At 57.4% G+C, this 18,106-nt stretch overlaps 5 protein-coding genes across 7 annotated transcripts; all 5 read left to right on the forward strand.

Annotated features, from left to right (window-relative positions):
• Nucleotides 1–1,429: 1,429 nt before the first annotated feature.
• Nucleotides 1,430–3,727, forward strand: KRP23_9686 (Serine/threonine-protein kinase PRP4-like protein; the record flags this gene model as incomplete). Its single annotated transcript, XM_067895271.1, has 3 exons — nt 1,430–2,960; nt 3,049–3,447; nt 3,528–3,727. The coding sequence occupies 3 exons, from the start codon at nt 1,430–1,432 to the stop codon at nt 3,725–3,727; spliced, it is 2,130 nt and encodes a 709-aa protein (XP_067742873.1).
• A 973-nt stretch (nt 3,728–4,700) lies between these two features.
• On the forward strand, nt 4,701–5,499 carry KRP23_9687 (Membrin-11; the record flags this gene model as incomplete). Its single annotated transcript, XM_067895272.1, has 3 exons — nt 4,701–5,069; nt 5,127–5,267; nt 5,332–5,499. The coding sequence occupies 3 exons, from the start codon at nt 4,701–4,703 to the stop codon at nt 5,497–5,499; spliced, it is 678 nt and encodes a 225-aa protein (XP_067742874.1).
• Nucleotides 5,500–6,851: 1,352 nt separating this feature from the next.
• KRP23_9688 (uncharacterized protein) lies at nt 6,852–9,851 on the forward strand (the record flags this gene model as incomplete). 2 transcript variants are annotated; one of them, XM_067895274.1, is made up of 4 exons in its annotated part: nt 6,852–7,028; nt 7,143–7,197; nt 7,271–8,908; nt 9,109–9,851. In XM_067895274.1, the coding sequence occupies 4 exons, from the start codon at nt 6,852–6,854 to the stop codon at nt 9,849–9,851; spliced, it is 2,613 nt and encodes an 870-aa protein (XP_067742876.1). The 2 variants fall into 2 exon arrangements, with proteins under 2 accessions (XP_067742876.1, XP_067742875.1); XM_067895273.1 differs by having other exon boundaries at nt 7,271–8,896.
• A 250-nt stretch (nt 9,852–10,101) lies between these two features.
• Nucleotides 10,102–12,614, forward strand: KRP23_9689 (Leucine zipper transcription factor-like protein 1; the record flags this gene model as incomplete). 2 transcript variants are annotated; one of them, XM_067895275.1, is made up of 9 exons in its annotated part: nt 10,102–10,331; nt 10,385–10,475; nt 10,540–10,638; nt 10,721–10,837; nt 10,915–11,511; nt 11,584–11,664; nt 11,722–11,883; nt 11,957–12,040; nt 12,099–12,614. In XM_067895275.1, 9 exons carry the CDS (start codon nt 10,102–10,104, stop codon nt 12,612–12,614), a joined length of 1,977 nt encoding a protein of 658 aa, XP_067742877.1. The 2 variants fall into 2 exon arrangements, with proteins under 2 accessions (XP_067742877.1, XP_067742878.1); XM_067895276.1 differs by having other exon boundaries at nt 10,549–10,638.
• Nucleotides 12,615–13,974: 1,360 nt separating this feature from the next.
• KRP23_9690 (Phosphatidylinositol 4-phosphate 5-kinase 6) lies at nt 13,975–17,709 on the forward strand (the record flags this gene model as incomplete). Its single annotated transcript, XM_067895277.1, has 1 exon — nt 13,975–17,709. One exon carries the CDS (start codon nt 13,975–13,977, stop codon nt 17,707–17,709), a length of 3,735 nt encoding a protein of 1,244 aa, XP_067742879.1.
• Between the last annotated feature and the right edge of the window lie 397 nt (nt 17,710–18,106).

The following is an 18,106-nucleotide window of genomic DNA, read 5'->3' on the forward strand; positions in this document are numbered from 1 at the left end:
ACTCGATTAAATCCAGGTTAGGAAGAGCGCTAAAACCGTGGATGGACGGCGACCTGATGCGACCTGCCAGTCATCGTCTGATGGAGAGGATACATGTTGGGCGCGCTGGGTGCTGAGGTGGCAGCGGAGCGAGGTCAAGACGCGATGCTGGAGCTAGCAGCGCTGAAGAGAGCCTCGAGCGGCGTGCGGATACTGTAAGTGCGGTGCCGGGAAAATTGCCACATGACTCGGCGTTTGTAAGGGCGGCGGGTTTTACGGGACTTTAATTCGGACTTGATGACAATAAAACGTCACCTAATTCGTGCGTGATTACTCCACGGGGAAGACACCTGGTTTGCTGCCGCGAAGTTTATCACTTGCTTTTTTTCGGCCGTCAGCATGACTGCAACAGTAAAGCTGACAGGCTTGCTACGCACTTTGAACACATTTGCTGCTGACGACGAAAACGCTCGAGTGAGACGCAGCTTGCTTCGTGGCGCCGACGGTCCGGGTTATTTTCGCCGTGAGCGTGCTCCTTTCCAGCAGCACGCGAGTTAAAGTCGGTGGAGACTCACATGCCAGGTACTTTGCCTCCCCTGCTTGCATAGAGAGCTGTAGGCACTGGCATTCGGGCAAGGATAATGCTACTGAGCCGGTACGGTGGGTATATCGCTTCAAGCTCAACGGCAAGTGTTTAGATCTTGAGAAAAGTGGCGCTAAACGTTTCCAAGGCACCGTGCCATCATCAAGAAGTGCACAACTTGTGCGGCACAGGTAAGACCCGCCCGACTCAAAGCGCTGCCATTGGCAGTGCCAACAGCTCGAGGCAATCGCGAGGTGAGAAACTGTGCGGCTGAAGCGTACACGACGCTATCGTAAGGTCGCCTGCTGAACGTTGTATCATGAAGTCTTCTGGCGTCCATGTGAGACTTTGCCGGCAACACCTTAGCTATAATAACAGACACATAGTAATACGTGCAATGTGAAGTCTGCAGTGAGGATTTCCTCTCATGGGCCGACCTGGCAGGAATAACAAGGTGTTGCCGAATTATTATCACGTCAGATTTAAGATTTCGGAAAGCCGTTTCGGCGACAGACGAGACTCTCATACTGGGCGCGAGTCACTTCGCGGCACCACTGATCCGAAAGGCTCCAGTATCCGAAAAATACACTCACTCACCTTCGCTGCAGAAATGGTAGCGGCCCCGTAATGCATACACAACCAACCACATTTCCGAGCTTGCGTCGAGACGCAGTCGATTACGGCAAATTGCCGTCAGCAGCGGTGCAGTCTGCCCCTCTGCCAATCTCTGCGGCATTCGAATCGCAGCCACTGTTGGTGTCAACACTCTTGCCGTAGCCTCGGTCGTCTCCGATTGGTCACATCAGTAACCCGGTTATATCCATCCTGGTACCCCCTGGTTACCTCGCCCGAAACACTACCGAAACCATGGCGGCGGAGCTGCATCGCTCGGACCGCAGGGCGGATCGCCGCCCCCACCACCCGCGCTCGCGCTCCGCGTCGCCCTCACGCACACGTCGGGCCTCGCATCATAGATCCTCCAGACGGCGCAGTCGCAGCCCAAGTCGCAGCCGTGAGCGGTCGCGCCGCGCGCATCGCCACAGCCATCGCCGCCACCGCTCGCGCTCGCCCCCCAGAGAGCGCCACAAGCGCCGACGACGCGAGAGCGACGAGAAGCGAGACCGCCATCATGCACGCTCCAGATCCAGGTCCAGGTCGACGTCTAAAGCCCAGCAGAAACCGTGCAATGAGACGATAGAGAAGGCGTCTGTTTCCGAGGATGCCAAGGCCGAGAAGCAGCAGCAAAAGGCAGTAATTAATGGGGAGAAGAAAGACGTTGCTGTGGACCAAGACGCGGTCATGGAGGACGCCTCGGAGGCTCCACAGGTGCAGGAGAGTAAGGAGCAGGCTGCTGTAGAACAGAGAGAGGAGGTGCAGACAAGTAACCCTGTGAGTGTTGAGTCTGCTGAGACACAGGAACCGGCGTCGGCGGTCAAGCCAGCGCTGGATGTGAGTTCTATCAAGAAGGACATCCTCAAAGCGCTGGCAGACGCGAGGAGCACCATTGCGGGGATTAAGAAGACTGGAGCGGCCGCTTCTGTCCCGACGACCCCGACGCCAACTCCAGCTGATGTGGATATGAACAAAGATGAAGAGCAGCTGACGTCACCGGATAAACCACAGAAAGAGGTGGTGGAATCACCACAGAAGGCTGCTGCATCGCCGGTAATGGCTCCTACGTCGCCTAAGAAGGCTATTACGTCGCCTAAGAAGGTTATTACGTCGCCTAAGAAGGTTATTACGTCGCCGAAGAAGGCTGTTACGTCACCAAAGGAGGCCTTTACGTCACCAAAGGAGGCTACAACAGCACCGATAGCCTCTGCGGACGAGTTCGACATGTTCTCTATGGCAGCTTTAGACGACCACGACGATGCGATGAATGGCAGCACTGGGGTGGCTGCGATCACAGTGAACGAGGTGTCACTGCAATCGAACTGCGATGACGCCGAAGGGTACTATTCCACCACTATCGGCGAGGTGCTGAATGGGAAGTACCGCGTGCTTGGAACTGTGGGGAAGGGCGTGTTCTCCACCGTACTGCGCTGCCAATGTCTTACTCCGTTGAAGACTGCAGGGGATGGATCCTTGGATGTGGTGGCGATCAAGCTTATCCGGAACAATGACATCATGCGCGATGCTGCTCAGACGGAGCTCAAGCTCCTAAACGAGTTGGGCGAGCGCGACCCGCGTGATAAGAAACACTGTATCCGGCTGCTTGATTCGTTTTCGCATCGAAACCATGTCGCGATGGTATTCGAGCCGATGCAGATGAACGTCCGCGAGGCCATGAAGAAGTTCGGTGGGAAGGGTGGCATTTCGATTCAGGCAGTGCGCATTTTCAGCAAGCACTTGTTGATTGCGCTTAATCATCTGGAGTCGTGCGAGGTCATTCACGCTGGTAAGAGTAGAGATAACATGGTGCTACTATGTGCAGGTCGAATGCTGACGGGCGGGGTGCTGTTGTGTTGCATGCATGTGCTGTACAGATATCAAACCGGATAATATCCTGCTTGACGAAAAGCAATCCACGATCAAGGTGTGTGATTTCGGCTCCGCGTTCAAAACGGACGACGGGAAGCAGGACCCGACACCATACCTGGTCAGCCGCTTCTACCGCGCGCCCGAGATCGTGCTGGGCCTCGCGTATGATAAAGCGGTAGACATGTGGTCTGTTGGTTGCTGTTTATTCGAGATGTTCACTGGTAAAGTGATGTTTCCAGGGAGCACGAATAACGAGATGCTTAAATTTTTCATGGAGCTGAAGGGCAAGATCCCGAACAAGCTGATCAAGAAGCACCGCCAGGCATACATCGACCAATTCGAGATGGAGCCACATTTTACAGAAGATCTCAAGTTCTGCAGCCGAGAAAGTGACCGTGTCACCGGTAAAGTGGCAGTAGTTTGCGTGTTTGAAATTATGCTGTGCACTAACACTTGTGATTCTGTCGTCGTTTCTGCATGTCAGGTAAGCCTATCTTGCGTTTGATGGACACCATCAAGACTAAGAGCGACCTTGCTGGCAGCCTCATGGCAGCGAAGAGTGCGACAGATGACCGAAAGCAAGTGCTTGCGCTTCGGAGTCTATTGGACCGGATGTTCTCGCTTGACCCGTCAAAGCGCATTTCCGTGAGAGACGCACTGGCGCATCCGTTCGTGAAGGGATGACTTTCGACACTGAGCGCAGCGAGCCCTGCATGCAATCGACACGCAGCGACAACGGACTTTGGCTTCCTACGCTCTTCGCTATGGTAAAACTGATTACTGTTAGTTGTGCTTGCCTCTTGCCAAGTGTGTTTGCTCACGCCTGTTCCCTTTTACATGCAACATGACCGATTTGACTTGAAATTTTACTTGCTGGCCATGATTTGTCTCTTCACTTTCGTAGTTCTTGCAACACCATCGTATCTATCGTTCCTGTAGGACGGCCTCGGCCGACATCTCCGGTGACCACGCTTCTCTTGTAGTTCATCGGTATCCTGCAGGGCATTTGGAACTCATGTGTGGTGCATACACAACCGCATACAAGCTCAGGGATATGTCAAACCCCAGACTGAGCAGCTCAACTCTCGTCGAGAACAATACTCGCTGCTCGACGACGCCGGCAACACACTTCATCCTCAGCCAGAGTTTCGTTTTACCGTTGACGCCGTCCGTACGGCACATTAATTGTCTCTGCTGCAATCAAGCTCTCGCTCTTGCGCGTGCCTCAAACGAGGTGAAGCTGGTTTATCTTGCAACACGTCGCTCCAGCACCTACACAATGTGTTCAAGAAGAGCCGCGACGAAATTTGACCGGAAGTGATCACCCAGGCTCTTTGAAGTCATCACCAGACTTCCTTCCAATCTCTAGCAGCACGAGAGGAGGTAGCGAATTCGGAGCACCGACAGTCAAAGCATTCCAGGGACACAAAGAGAACTAACCGGGAGAGCTTTGCTGAGCTAGCACGAGGCGCGAAAATAGAGTGTAATTGAATGCAAAACAGAAAGAAAACGAGCAAGATGCATGGGAAGTAAACCGGAACGGGAGCAAGTTGAAGTGCACTCCCAACATGGCTACACGAAATCCCTCTCGAAGGCGATACCATTTTCTCCTTCACAACGTAGCGGTTCCCATACAAAACAATCTCATCAAGCGCCGATGCATCCAAGTACGATGTCCCGCCAGACGCTGGACTCGCTGTACCCGCAGGCGCGCAAGCTGCAGTTCGAGCTCAAGATGCAGATGAGCTACTTGGATTCTGGACGCACAGGCGGCAAGACGGACGTGGAGCTGCAGGCCGAAGCGCGCGCCAACCTGAGCGCTCTGGAGCAGCTTCTGTGGCAATTGGATTCACTCGTGCAGACCAGCGCCAAGCCTGCAGAGAGGGACACGTGGGGCAAGAAGCTGCAGCAATTGAGGAGCGAAACCCACGCGCTGGGCAGCACCTTGGAGCAGCATATTTACAGCGTCAACCGTCGGGCGGTGGAGGCGCGAGAGCGAGAAAGTCTCATGAGCAGACGCAACGGGGTACAGCTGAGAGTGTTTTGGGGGATACGAGAGGGTTATGCTGACTTTTGTGTGCAGGGCTTTGATAGTGGCAATGGAGCCATGTACGCGGCCCAGGAGTCGGAGAGCTTGCAGCGGAGTTCGCAGATGGTGTCGGACTTGACGAGTCTGTCGCAGTCGATTTTGGGCGATTTGGGGGAGCAACGTAACCGGATGAAGGTGGGGGGTAGAGTTGATGAGGGGGAGAAGGAGCGGGCTGACTGGTGGTTATGGTGCTTTGTAGAATGTGAGGACCAAGCTGCTGGATATCGCCAATAGACTAGGACTGTCGAGCTCGTTACTGCGGGTGATTGAGAGGAGAGACACGGTGGACTTCTGGATCGTCGTAGGCGGTATGATCTTCACGCTCGTGTTCTTGTATGTATGCTACGCGTACGCTACTCGGAGCTAGAGTAGCGATTGGAGTTGAGCTGATTGAGGTCTGAGGAGTGGAGCTTCTGTAATAAATGACAAGGCGTCGATGCGAGCGGCGCTGTAGATTCATTGCGTCCAAACTACATTACTCATCCAAGTTGCGTGCTTCCGTCCTGCACTAAGCTCATTATCAATCTTGGTCGATGGCTGGAGAAAGCGCGTTGGAAGTTCAAAAGCAGCAGTCTAGCAACGCAGAGGAGAACGTCGCCTTCAAAATCCAGTACCGGATAGTACGGAGCGTGTCTTCTAGCGGCGCGTCTTTCGTTCCGAGTAAGTGGAGAGTCATTTTTCTTCCTCGCAGGTTTCCCACCCACCCCACTGCTGCTGTTCACACACTGCTGCTGTTTCCGCGCCTCCTCTATCGAGGATCCAAGCCCTGTGATGAGCTGCAGATACTCGTCTTGGACGCGTGAGCTTTCAACGTACACGTTGAGAACTTGACAGACTTGTGAGCGCGATTTTGAGCTGGGGTCAACGTCTCCGTGGCTTGCACAGAGCTCGCTCATCGTCCTCAGGGCCTGCAACTCGAAGCTCGTCCAGCATCGGAGCCGGCCGTGCCAGGCTTGATTGAAGCCACATCATAGCCGTTGCAGTTGCGGTTGCCGAACCCGAGATTATCGACGACCATCGGTCGCTCCGTTAAAGTCGCATACCGAGAAAAACAACGCGAAAGCGTGCCGTGCTCGACGGGGTTCCTGGACACTCTAAAAAAGCTCGTGTTTGTAAGAAATTGTGGACGCGAGCACAGGAATTCGGGCGCGTTCGTCCATCGATGTCCTCCGCCGCGGTGGCTGCTGCGACGACCTTGCCCGACTCGGAAGGTCGCAGCACTCACTGAAAATGCGGTGTGTTTCTTGGCAAGACCATACGAGTACAGCATCGCAGGGGCAGAAGAACGAAGCCTCACTCAAAGCCATCCGCTGCGCAGCCTGCAACAGCCGTCGATGAACGATCGTCGTGGTCGCGGCCGCGTTTGTCACTTTGTTACCGAAAGTATGCACGTTGTGTCAAACGCACTTCGGCCGACTTTGGTCGGTTGTATGACGCCCGCGCCCTGTCGCCCAGGCTCGGGAACGAAAAACGAGGTTCAATGTCGTCAGTTTTCTGCTCCTCGCCAACAGAACATTGGGGTGCGGCAACAGAACGTGACCGGGAATTCGACGCCGTTCAATGCCTTCCGTTAGGGCTTTCCAGTTGCTTTCGCAGCCTTACAGCACGCTTGTGACTCGGTGTTGCGACCACGGCCAGCCAGCATAGTTGAAAGTTCAAAGCTGCTGACGGCGGCGGCGGTCACCGACGCAATTTTCCACGGCCAGACAAGGTTGTCGGATGGGAAAGGGCGGTCGTGGTCGCGCATCCACCCCCTCCTCATTTTTTCTTCGGCGATCGCTTTGGACGGGGGGAGAAAAAAATCGGAATTCGGCGGCCTTCGGTCCGCCGCCGTTCAACAGCCTTCGCGGCCAGAAGCGAATTTGCGGCCTGAGGAACAACCAACCAACGAGCGCGGTGAGTTCTCGTTATAAGTTGGGGGCGGACCGCAGAGAGGGGAGCAACAAACAGCCCCGTTGCGTCTCGCCCATGACAGCAAAGCGATCTAACGACGCTCCTCTGTCTATACAGCTAGCAGCCCCAAACACAGAGAGTTCACGTTCACGCAGCCATGAGCAGCAGTTTCGTGCGCGAGGCGTCCACGCCGCCGCTGTCGAAATCCTCCAGCGCGGCGGCCTCGACCACCACCACCACCACAGCGACGGCCACAGCGGCCACCGCTAACAAGACCAGTAGCAGCACGAGCGGCAGCAGCCCCGAGAGCACGGCCGACAACGGCCGAGGCACCAGGAGTCAGAACCAGAGCTCCGGCAGTGACGGCAGCAGCCCAACGCGGCGTCTGCCGGCCGTGCTGCGCCCGCCCCCCGGGGCCTCCGGCACTGCCAACAGCGCCACGACTAGCACCTCGGCCGCCACTACGAGACCGCAACAAAGTCAAGCGCAACAGCCAGGCCAGAACCAGGACCCCGCCACAACGCGCGAGCTTACCGGTATGGGTCGGCGGCACGTGTATTCGGGCCAGTCGAGCGCATACGGCAATGCCGCCGGCGCTGCAGCATCGCCGATGCAGCCCCAGTACTTCGGGTCCGAGGGCGGTCGTATCACGACAGGCGCGTCGTCGTCCTACAACCGCCTCTCGCCGGTGTCATCACCGGCCATGGCAGGCGAATCCTGGGCCACTGCAGGCGCCCGCGGTGTCAAGCGGCACTTGCCGCAGGCATACAACGCACCTACGTACGACGGCTACGGCGTGCGCGCCGGATCCGGCGTCGGAGGAACCGGGGCGAGCTTGAGGGTTCACCCGCAGATGCAGAATGCCTCATCCATCGGCACGCCATCCACGAGCATGTCTCGACGTGGCACGAGCAGCATCAACAGCACGAGCGTCCCCGCTAGCAATGGCAACAACGCGCGCGTCCGCCCGGCGCAGACGCAGCAGATGTACGGTGCGCCGCCCAACGAGGACCCGATGCAGTACGAGCCGGCGGGTGAGGCGCGCCACCCACGCGACAGCACGCGGTACGAGACCTGGACGTCTAAGCAGCTCCGTAAAAAGTGTTCGCACCTCAAGTTGCGAGGACTGAAGAATGTGAAGAAGCACGTGATGGTGGAGGCGCTTTACCGTTACTACCGCAACCAGCGACTCAAAGACATGGCAGACGCCGCAAGCGCCGACAACAACAGCGCACCCGCGCAGAACCAGGCTTCATCACCGCAGCAGCAGCAACGACGGACGGATATTCGGCGGCCGTCGAGTATCGGTGGCAGCTCGATACCTGGAGGACGCTCCGACACGCAGTACCGATCGCGGTACGAACAGCGCCCATCGCAGTCGCAATACGGTTCGCACTCCTCGCGGTCGCGGGGCTATGGCAACTACGGCAGCCAGAGCCCGTCCCCGCCGTCGAGCGGTGGAGACAGCGGGGGGTCGCACCCGCAGCGCCAAGGTCCGCCGACCAACCGCAGTGGCTACTACCTCGACGACGAGTCGAAGGGCGAGTCGCAATTCAAGGAAGTGCCGGTGACGTCGGAGGACGTGATCCGTCTTGTGGATGTGGTCTTGTCTCCCGAGTTCGTCGACCGACTGGCAGCCGAGCTGTCCCGCTGGCAGTTCTGGGTAGACGTCCGCGAAATGTACATCGCGTTGCTGAATCGTCAGCGCCCACCCGGATCAGCAAGTGCGGGTGTTGAAGGTGGCCCCGTGGGAACAGGGGGCAGCGCCACGAACTCGCGCAATTTCAAGTGGAGCAGCATGCAGCTGTGGGAAATTTGGAAGGAGCTTTCGTTCGCGTACACGAAGACGTGCTTCGAATTCACCGCTGCTGGTATGAACAAGAGTGAGCATAACTGTATATCGCTTCTGCCTGCTGGGGGTCAGCTCTCCTGCTGCCTAGGCTTTAGGGCCGAGGATGGACAGCAGAAAGTGGAGGCCCCATGATGAGTTGCTACTTATGGCAGTAGATATCGAAGCGGTATCCTGTGTGTCGATAGCAGTGCACTAACGTTTCTGTGTTGTGTCTTGCTGTGACTCTTCCAGGAGTGGACGACCGGGAGTACATCAACTTTTGTGACGGCAGACCCGATGTGTATTACCTGCATCAGCGGCTGCACGCCCGACCCGATCTTCTTCACTTGATCAAGTCCAACGAGTACATCGACGAGAAGTGCACGAGTGAGGCATCCGAGTCCATCGCCCACGAGCAGCAGCAGGCCCAGCAGCAACAGCAGCCCGGGCCTTTGGTCGGCTCTGGGTCTCCACTGCTACGTGGGCACAAGCGCTACAAACGGACTGCCCCGATGGCGGGAGCTGGACCGGCGTCGACCGCGTACAACAGCGCACGTGCGATCGCCGCCTTCCGCGACGGCGGCTCTGCGGGTGCGGATGGATCGGGCGTGACCAGTGGAGCAAACAGTGGTGACAACGGTTCGCGCCAAGGCAGCGGTGACTCACGCGGCCACTCGCCGGAGGAAAACAGCACGGAGAACTCGGAGACGACGGGCGAAGAAGGCAGCAGCAACACGGCCAACTCGAACGCGAGCAACAGCTCGTTGGACGTGTCGATGCGCGCTGCGCTGGCGGAGCAAAAGTACTTTGGGCTGCTGCTGCAGAACTTCGAGGTGATCTTCGAGTCCCTGCACAACAAGAAGGTGCTGCTGGCGACGCTGCGCAAAGACAGCAAGGCCCCGGACCACCTGATCGCCGACCTGCACGACGACATCCACGTGCTGTCGGCGCTCAAGAAGGAGTTCCGCAACAAGCTGCGCCGCACGATGCAGTGAGATCGTCGGTTGGTGGCTCAACAGCAACCAGTGCGCGACCTTGCGTAATTCGACTAGGTAGTGTGTATAATGCTCGCTCCAGCGAGCAGGACGCCTTGAAGGCAGTTACAAACCAATATTTAAAATCTTCAGCGGGCCACATACTATTAGACTCTGTCACTATTTTTTCTAAAAATGGCTACACTTTTCTGATCGGATAACGTGTCCTCACGCTACACTTGCACTGGTGTCAATTCACCTTTGAACCGCTATGGGTGCGCGAGCGAGTGCCTTCATCTGGCCGTACGCCGACATCCAGTACGGGTTTCTCGATCGAGAGCTAGGCATCGACAACTTGCATGCGCTGGCAGCGCAAGGACGACACCGTGCCGTTCGGAAGCTGCTGAGGAAGGGCCTGGACCCGAATGGCCGTCGTCTCGAAGGCGCGTTCGGGGCTGAAGACGACGAGCGAGGCGACTCGCCTATGATCTGCGCTACCAGGTTGGTTTGGCTCGTGCTGTGAAGCGGGTCTCAAGACTAACGCGTCTACTTAGAGGTGTTCCGGGCAACAAAGACCAGAAGCGTCACGTGAAGACGTTGGAGGTGCTGCTGCACTTCGGCGCGAAGGTCAACCAGCCCAACCTCGTACGTGCAGTGCGAATGCTGTGGTTGTTTAGTTGTCGATGTTTAAGTCTCTAGGTGCTTGCAGCTAAACCAGACGCCACTGTATATCGCGTGCGAGGGGAACGTGGTGCGGGTGGCGACGTGGCTCCTTCAGCACGGCGCCGACGTCAACATCAACTGCAAGGTGCGGTCTTCTACGAACGGCAGTGCTCAGTTGTTTACTTACAAGTTCTGTTGACCATCGGGGCTGTACATCCAACTTGTAGACGGGTATCTCGCCGCTCATGTGCGCCTACAGGAACCAGAACGTGGCGCTTGCCACGCTGATACTGGAAAAGGGGGCTGTCGTTATCCGCCCGCCGGCCACGTTCAGCTACATCAGGGTACAGCTCTGCTATCGTGACGAGTCTCTGCTGCTTTGAGCAAGATACTTACGTGGTGCTGTGTCCAACCATGGCAGTTCCCCGAGCTTGCGGACGAACTTGGGACCCTCGAAGCCCCTGCCAACGACAAAAGTGCTACCGTGCTACACTCCGCGCTGCAGCAATACATTGACCACGAGGCAGAGCGCCGAGCACGAGTGTTGGAAGACGCCCACGAAGCTCAGCGACTAGAGGACCAACGACTGTACAGGGAACAGCTAGCCAACGAAGGCGCCAAGCGCAAGGCTCGTCGCCGCCGCAAACGTCTGGAGGCCCAACAACGACGAAATCTGCCTCCAGTGAAGGCTCTTGGTACTGCAGTAGACACCTCCGAGATTGAACGGGGCGATGCATCATCCAGGTCCGCCAACCAAGGAGACGGCCTGCTGCTCTGGGAGAAGAAGGCGATGTCCACTCGGATCCGATCTGCCGCGTCGGAGCGACCGAAGTGGGCCCCCAGGCGAATCTACTGCACGCAGGACCACCGAAAGGAGTCGGAGCACGACTTCATGCACCAGTGCAAGAAGCTCAACGATTCGCTTGAGCTGGAACGCAGTCGTCGCCTGAGCGTCAGGTCTGTCGCTGCTGCGCCGGCGTATCCAGGCCGCCTTGGTCGTCACGAATTGCCATGCGATGTGCGGCCAGAAACTGCTTCGCTCTGACCATGGCGATCTTAGTGCACTTGAAGCGACGCCTAAAACCGACAGACCCTCTCGGCTAGCGAGAACTCGACCCAAGGAGACTGCGCCGTCATGCCTGGACGCGTGAGCCAGCACCATCAAGAGGAGGTATGAGACTTTGCTAAAATGGATCGACACAAGGCTCACGTGGCGTCTGCTGTGTAGCTGGGCAAGTTCCTCAAGTTCTTCCGCTCGCGCCTCAAGACGCACCTCGAGAACGTCGAAGCCGACTTTGAAGACACACGCTCGGACCGCTTGTCGTCCGAGGAGGTTTACAGCCAGAAGGATATCCAAGAGGCCATCAAGTCGCTATGCTTCGCCGTCAAGGTTCGAGCACTCGAAGACTCGTCGAGTCTCACGCACCGCCAGTCTAACATCGGTCTCTTAAATTGCCATGCAGGCGAACATCCGCAGCGAGCTGCAAGACACCATCAACATGATGGCGTTGCTGCTGCGTCAGATCTTCATGGAGGCCGAGGATAGCGTACGTCCTGCGCTGCATTGCTGCCAGTAGCATGCCTACTTACTCGTTAGTCGTACAGGAACTCGCGTTGGACCTGGACATCGCCATGGTGGAAGACAAAGAGCTGCTGGAGCGTGTCGAGCAGCTCAGTGTGTCGGAATGGACCAGCGGGGACTCGCGCGGAGCGGCGGCTATTGGAGCTCTGCCCCGGAATAACGCCAAGGCACAGGCCGACGTTGAAGCGAAAGAAAAGCTCGAGAAGCGGCTTCAGCACGAGCAGGAGCAGCACGAAGACGAGATCCGAGCAGCCAAACTGACCTCCAAGCAAGAGCAGGCGGCATTGGAGGCAGCGCACACCAAGGAGCTGCGCAAAATGCAGCGCAAGATCGAGCAGGCCAACGAGCGCGTGGAAGAACTCGAGAGGCAGGTGGAGGACGGACGGCAGCACGTCGCGCAGACGGCGCAGTTCCAGTCCATGAAGCGCATGGTGACAGCCAAGAACCAGCAGCTGCAGGACCTGCGTCTGCGTCTGCAGCGCTACGAGCCCGACTACGCCGAGGACGACGGCGAGACCAAGAACGCCGACGACGACTAGCCGGCACAGCACATTGCATACCAGCAGCAGAACTTAAAGCCAAATGCTCAGCTCACTTCTTGGCTTCGTCCACTGCTCCACCGGTCACCAGTAAATATCTGCACCTGTAAGCTCACCAAGACTGCAAAACCTGATCCAGATCCTATATAAACAAAACACTTCTGCAAAAGTGACGAATACTGCAGCAGAGACCTGAAAATCGAGACTGCGGGGCGTCCTTCTCAAGAGAATTCGTTCTGGTTATCCGCTGCTACAGAGGGTCCTTTGCAGACCAGCAACTCCAAGGAGCCAGCACGAAATCACACGCCAGGGCCAGCGCTGCAGCAGCCGAAGCCCGCAGCCAGAGCCCAGAGAGACCTCGTCCATCTGCCTCCCGTGATCGTAACACTGCCAGGTCAGCCATTTACAGGCCGAGCTTGGTACGGCGCCAGTGGCGACGCTTGGCGTTGTACCTGTACAGTTATAACAACAGAGAGTTTCATTCTACGTCAGAAACCGGATCCTATCAATAAGAATAACTGAAGCAGCTAGAGACGCACTTGATCGTGTTGTCAGTACGCAGACGGATCCACTGCGGGATCGGACGGTTCTGCTTGGCCTTCTTGGCGAGAATGCGCTTGGTACGGAAGGTCTTGTGCGACGGCTGCGGGCATCACATCAAGAATATGACAAGTTAGAGGGATCTGCCAGTTGCGCTCAGGTTTCTCTGGCTTTCGGCGCAATCTGCTACGAATTTAGCAGCGAGAAGCAGTGCGGACGACGCACAACTCGACGAGGAGGTAAATCACGTGCGCGCCGCACTGCTGTCCATGCTAAAAGCCGCTACAGATACATCCGAAGCGCCCACAATCCGCGTCACCACGCACCATTTTGGAAGGAATTTATTCGGACTGACGCGCTATTGGAGCGAGCCACCGCCGGTGTCGAGCTGCCAGCCAGCCAATTTTGACAGGAGACGTAATTACGTTGCCGTAAAAACGCTTTTTACGGAATGTGTATGTCCACACAATATAAAAGTGAACCCATTTGAAAAAGTTTTTTCGGGACCAAAAAGCGTCGAAGTGTCTGCAAAAGATGCGACTGCGCTGCGTTCCCATGTCAACCCGCGCCTTGCCTTAGCTTCCTCATACAATAGTACACGTAGGTAGCTTCAGGTGCAATTGCTACAGACGTTTGGGTTGAAAATGGCCAAGTTCCGAGCCTGATTTCTTTTCGCAACATCGGGTGATCCATTTTCCTACCCTAATAGACGATCGCTTTTCGCGGGGTTTCGGTGCAATCTCTTGATTTTTGTATGTGACTCTTGAAAATCCACCGTGCCACTGTATCAACCCGACTCAAGTGTCATTCCTTAATCGCCATGCAGGCGGGCGACGGTTCCGCGGGGCCGCAGCTCGGCGACTCGGACGCGGCCACCGACGTGTCTGCGTTCTCCGTGTCTCCGTCAACGCGTTCGCAGTCTTCGCGCGCTCTGAATCGCTCTGTGGACGCCACAATGGACACCGGAAGCTCAACGTTCTCGGTGTCGCCGCTGCAATCGCCGCTGCAATCGCCGTTGCAATCGGTCCTGAAGCCGACAGTCAACGTTTCCACCACATCACCAGGTTCAGAGGGCGCTGTAGGCTCTGCAGACTCGTGTTCGCCGCTGAAATCGGCCCTGAGGAAGCTCCACAGCCCGCAAAAACCCAAAATCGCACGTCGGGTCTCCATTGAGAGCAACGTGCAGAGCTCAAGACGTACCAGGGACCGACTGAGCTCGTCGCAACAGTCGGAGGCTTCTGCGGACTCTGCGCGCTCCGGATTGGGCGACTCGGGGGTGAGTCTGCGGTTCCGGAGGACGCCTACGAACAGCAGGAGGTCCGCCCGGAACTCCATTGCGCTACGAGACAGCGTGCTCTCCAGAGTGTCGTCTAATGTGGGCGGACTGAGAGAGAGCTTCTTCGGGGCTATTGGTCGCGGAACGACCGTGAACGACCCATTGGAGCTCTCACCCAACCAGGAGTTCGACCTGGACGTGATCGACGAGAGCGGAGGCCTGGACGAGAACATCGGACAGATCTTAAAGCCAGAGGTGGACTTTAGCAATTGGTCCAAGGAAGGATACGCTGTCTTGGGACTGGGAGTGGTGCTGCTGCTGCTCATGATCGTCCTGGCTGAGACTGTGGACTCGCTGAACGGCTACAACCTTGACCCGGGCCTCGTGTTCGGCTCGCTGTTGACGCTCATTTTGTGTGTGTGCGTCTTTGTGACGTACCACGGAGTGCAGAGCTACCAGAAACACCCCAACCCGTTGATTTACTACAAGTGCGTGGTCGATATTTTGTTGGCGCTGCGATTCTTGCTGGACCCACTGCTGCTGGACATGGGCGTGTACCGAGTGGGGGACGAAGGATCGTGCGCGTATCTTTCGGGGGTTACCCAGTTCTTGTACTTGTCGAGTGACTGCTGGTACTTTGCGCAAATTGTGGACTTGTACTGGTCGCTCACGAACCCGTTCATGAGCGTCAAGGCGAACCGAAGAAGGTACAAAATGATGGTGTACTCGGCTGGAGCGCTGTCAGGTATCTTCGCAGCGTTCGTGCCTGGCATCCACGGCTTTGCAGATGGAAACTACTGCTGGACGAGGCGCAAAACGTCCGACAACCCGCGCGAGAGAGACTTCTTCCACCTCAACCGCGGGAGCTGGCTGCTTTTCTACATGTGGATGATCCTGTTCTACCTGTCGGGCATCGCGGTGCTGGTCTTCGGCGTCAAGCGACTCCGTTCCGGGCTGCGTGATACCCTACAAAGTCGACGCGATATGCTACGGAATGGAGCGCTATCTATCACGAGCTACACAATCTACTGGACCATCGTGTTCATCTGGTACGCTCTGTCTTTCCAGACGCGCACCACCTACGACAAGAATGGCAACGTCCCGCCAAGCCACGTCTTCCGAGCCTTCACGTTCGCACTCTCAGCCCGCGGTGCGATTGACTACTTCGTGTGGTTCATGATCAACAGCCCTGGACTGATTCGTGAGAATTGGCTCAAGTTCTCATCAGACTCGGCGGACAAGCAGTACAGCGCGCAGCTCAATACAGCACTCCAGGAGGAACTCATCTACTTCACCATCGAGGGCATGACGCGCGCCGTCCAGATTGCCGAGGAAGATCTGATTCGCATTCGCGACCGGTCTCCTACGCAGGAGCTTGTGCTGGGTGCTAGCGACGACGAGAGCCGCTTTTCGACCAACGATCTTGGAGAGGCCGCAACAAGAGCTACGGGCCCTCTCGGGGGAAACAGCAGTGGGAACTTACTGCAAAGCGTGCAGAGGAACCGGATGCTCAGCAGCATCCAGGAGGCCATTAACGCAGGGCTGCACCGCAACAGCAGCGCCGATGCGGAGGGCCGACGTGCGAGAAATAAAAACAGCAAGGAGGAAGACTTCACCTTTGAGATCCCCCAGGACCAGCGCTCGATGCACCAGCCGCCTGCCGCGGACCGTCGTCTCAACAATCCGTCGTCCGCATCGACGGTTGCGACGTCGGCTGGGCCTCGGTCGCCCACTCCTCAGGGAACCACGACAGCGTCCATCCGATTCACGCCATACAAGCCGCAGGCCTTCGCAGAGCTGCGCCAGGCGTACAGCATCAAGGCAGTGGATTTCATGAAGTCTTTCGAGACGAGCACGAAACCCAACATCAGTGAAGGCGCTAGCGGGGCGTTCATGTTCTTCAGCGGCGACAAGAAGTACATCGTCAAGTCGATGGCCGAGGAGGAAGCACGCTTCCTGTGCGAGATCGCGGAAAAGTACACCGAGTATCTGACGCTGAACCCGAGCTCGCTCGTCACCAAGTTCTACGGCTGCTTCAAGATCACCATGTACGACAAGCGCTTCTACTTCATCGTGATGGAAAACCTGTTTGATGTGATGGAGGACGGCGTGCAGATCCACCACCGGTTCGATATCAAGGGCTCGTGGGTGAACCGCAGCTACAAGCGTCCGCGGCGTGGCGCCAAGGTCAAGTGCCGTCACTGCTCCATGATGTTCAAGTACGGCGCGCAGAAGAGTTTGCTGCAGTGCCCCAACGTGGTCGGACTGCACGAGCCTAACGTCGTGCTGAAGGACAACGACCTGCGCACGCGGATGCGCATTGGCACCGAGGAGGGCGTCGAGCTGTACGAGCAATTGCGGGATGACTCGCTGTTCCTGTGTGACCTCGGCATCATGGACTACAGCCTGCTGCTGGGCGTCATGGACATTGAGTTTGCCGTGGACCAGCCTTCCCGACCGATGGACACTGTGAGCCAACGCACTGCTGCCAACACGGCCACGAACACGGGAACCGGCTCGACAACCAGCAGCCTGACCAACGACAGCTTCATCTCTGCGGCGTCCTCGGGGTATTCTTCGTCCACCGGGAGTTCTGCCAGCGGGCTCCAGCATAGCCAGGATACCTCCAAGAAGCTGGCCGTGACCGTCGCGCCGAGTGTGCACTCGCTGTTCAACAAGCCGGACGATCCTTTGGCCCAGTCTCGGTATCCGTCTACGGGTGGCGAGCCGCGACCGAAGCGAGCCATGCGGAAGAGCAAGCGCGTGTTCGGCCCTGGCTACTACTACGTGGGCATCATCGACATCCTGCAGACGTGGACGCTGCAGAAGCAGCTCGAGCGGCACTGGAAGGTCAACATCCAGCAGAAGGACGGCGACGGTCTGTCCGCCATCGACCCGGTGCGGTACCAGCGGCGGTTCGAGGCCAAGCTGCGCGAGATCATCGCGATCCCGAAGGAGTACTTCCACCGCCAGCGCCGCAACCGGCCGGCGAAGAACGCGACCATGTTCGAGTCTGTGCAGCGGCTCAGCCCTGTGCTGCAGGCCGCCGCGGCGTTCGAGAGCGCGGCTGCTGCCAAGGAGGCCCGACGCGACTTGGCTCGCGCGCGCGGCGACTCGACCGACACGGACACGTCCGGGACGTCGTCCAGCGCGGCGGAGGACGGGGACCTGGAGCAGGCTGGCCGGAACCCGCAGCCGATCCTGCTGCCGTTCAACCAGCGACTGATCACCACGAACTCGACGCGCAGCCAGCTCAGCCTCACGGACCTGGCGGTGTGAGCTGGCAAGCGACGTGGTGCTGCAGCGGATGCAAAAAAGTTGAAGTTGAAGTGGTCGAGCCAGCGCGGCGGCGATCGTATAGATTAGGGCATCCGATGCATGCAGCGTAGAGCGTGGTGGACGTCGTGTATTATATACAGGAGTTTGGAAAAGCAATGGGTCATGGCAGCCAAGCCACTTCCGCTTGTGCTGCTACCTGTACGCCACTGCCTTATCCGTCCGCACCGCCAAGCAATTCGCCGTCAGATGCTGACGGCCCCCATCAATTCTGCGAGCTTCTCGCTGCCAACGAACAATGCAGGACGAGACTCGCAGGCTCCCAAGCCGTCATGCAAAATTGCGATGATGGCATCTCTCCCCCATCATCTGGCAGGTTCGTATGCTGGTCACCAAAAAT

This window comes from Phytophthora ramorum (genome assembly GCF_020800215.1).
Source record: "Phytophthora ramorum isolate Pr-102 chromosome Unknown Phyram_PR-102_s0008, whole genome shotgun sequence".
Lineage (NCBI taxonomy): Eukaryota > Oomycota > Peronosporomycetes > Peronosporales > Peronosporaceae > Phytophthora > Phytophthora ramorum.